Source organism: Sorex araneus, chromosome 5, assembly GCF_027595985.1.
Source record: "Sorex araneus isolate mSorAra2 chromosome 5, mSorAra2.pri, whole genome shotgun sequence".
In the NCBI taxonomy this organism is placed as follows: domain Eukaryota; kingdom Metazoa; phylum Chordata; class Mammalia; order Eulipotyphla; family Soricidae; genus Sorex; species Sorex araneus.
The window spans coordinates 201,909,469-201,910,778 of record NC_073306.1 but is presented as its reverse complement, the minus strand read 5'-3'; the positions used below and the strand labels follow the sequence as shown (position 1 = coordinate 201,910,778).

At 66.3% G+C, this 1,310-nt stretch overlaps 1 protein-coding gene across 1 annotated transcript; it reads left to right on the top strand.

Moving 5' to 3' along the window:
* Positions 1–260: 260 nt before the first annotated feature.
* NAA11 (N-alpha-acetyltransferase 11, NatA catalytic subunit) lies at positions 261–923 on the top strand. Its single transcript, XM_004614396.2, has one exon. The coding sequence runs from the start codon at positions 264–266 to the stop codon at positions 921–923; it is 660 nt and encodes a 219-aa protein (XP_004614453.2). The 5' UTR covers positions 261–263.
* Positions 924–1,310: the final 387 nt, after the last annotated feature.

The following is a 1,310-nucleotide window of genomic DNA, read 5'->3' as shown; positions in this document are numbered from 1 at the left end:
CATGCGCCCCTCCAGAGTTGCTTGTCCCCGCCCACTGGGAGGCACGCGCAGGCGCACAATGAAGTCGGACACTCATTGGCTGCAATGTGGCGACGCACTTCCGGGAGTGACGTGTATATATAGTGCCGCGTCCCCGAGGCTTCCGGGCCTCCTGCTTCCCGCCATCTGCCGCCGCCACCGCGGCCGCCGCCTCCATCTCCATCACCGCGACCCGCCGTGCTCCGTCGGGCCCCGGGGTCGTGCGCGCCGAGGCCACCGCCATCATGAACATCCGCAACGCGCGGCCCGACGACCTGATGAACATGCAGCACTGCAACCTCCTGTGCCTGCCCGAGAACTACCAGATGAAGTACTACTTCTACCACGGCCTGTCGTGGCCGCAGCTGTCCTACATCGCCGAGGACGAGGGCGGCCGCATCGTGGGCTACGTGCTGGCCAAGATGGAGGAGGACCCCGAGGACGCGCCGCACGGGCACATCACCTCGCTGGCCGTCAAGCGCTCGCACCGCCGCCTCGGCCTGGCCCAGAAGCTCATGGACCAGGCCTCGCGGGCCATGATCGAGAACTTCGGCGCCAAGTACGTGTCGCTGCACGTGCGCAAGAGCAACCGGGCGGCGCTGCACCTGTACGCCAACACGCTCAACTTCCAGGTCAGCGAGGTGGAGCCCAAGTACTACGCGGACGGCGAGGACGCCTTCGCCATGCGCCGGGACCTGTCGCCCATGGCCGACCAGCTGCGGCGGCGGCGGCCCGAGCCCCGGGAGCCCAAGGAGCAGGGCGGCTGCGCGGGCCCGGGCTGCAGGGAGGCCCCCGCCGCGCCCCGCGAGGCGAAGAGCGGCCCCCGGCATCGCAGCGGCTGGGGCGACGGCCAGGAAACGCGCGGGGCCCCCGGGAGCACCGGCGGCTGGGATGGCACCTCCTAGAGCCTGCCCCAGGTATCCCCGCCCCGCCCCGCCCTGGGCACCTGGGAGGCTGGGCGCGAGGCCGTCTGCAAGCAGATGGAAGTCTTCCCCTGACCACCACCCGCCCCCCACCTCCAAAATCGCCACATTCGAATCCCCCCCGCCCCCTCACCCCTGGTTTGGGGTGGATTGGATGTTGTGGTCTTGGCAGCACCACCGTTGAGGAAAGAAATGCCCTTTCACAACGTGGTGTTGACAGTGCAGAAAGGATCTTAGAATTCGGCACTCATCCTTGTGCCATTCTTTTTTAAAATTAATTATTTACTTTTTGCCATTTGGGTCCCACTCCGCAATGCACAGGAGTTAGTCCTGGCTTTGCACTTAGGAATTAGTCCTGGTGGTGCTGGG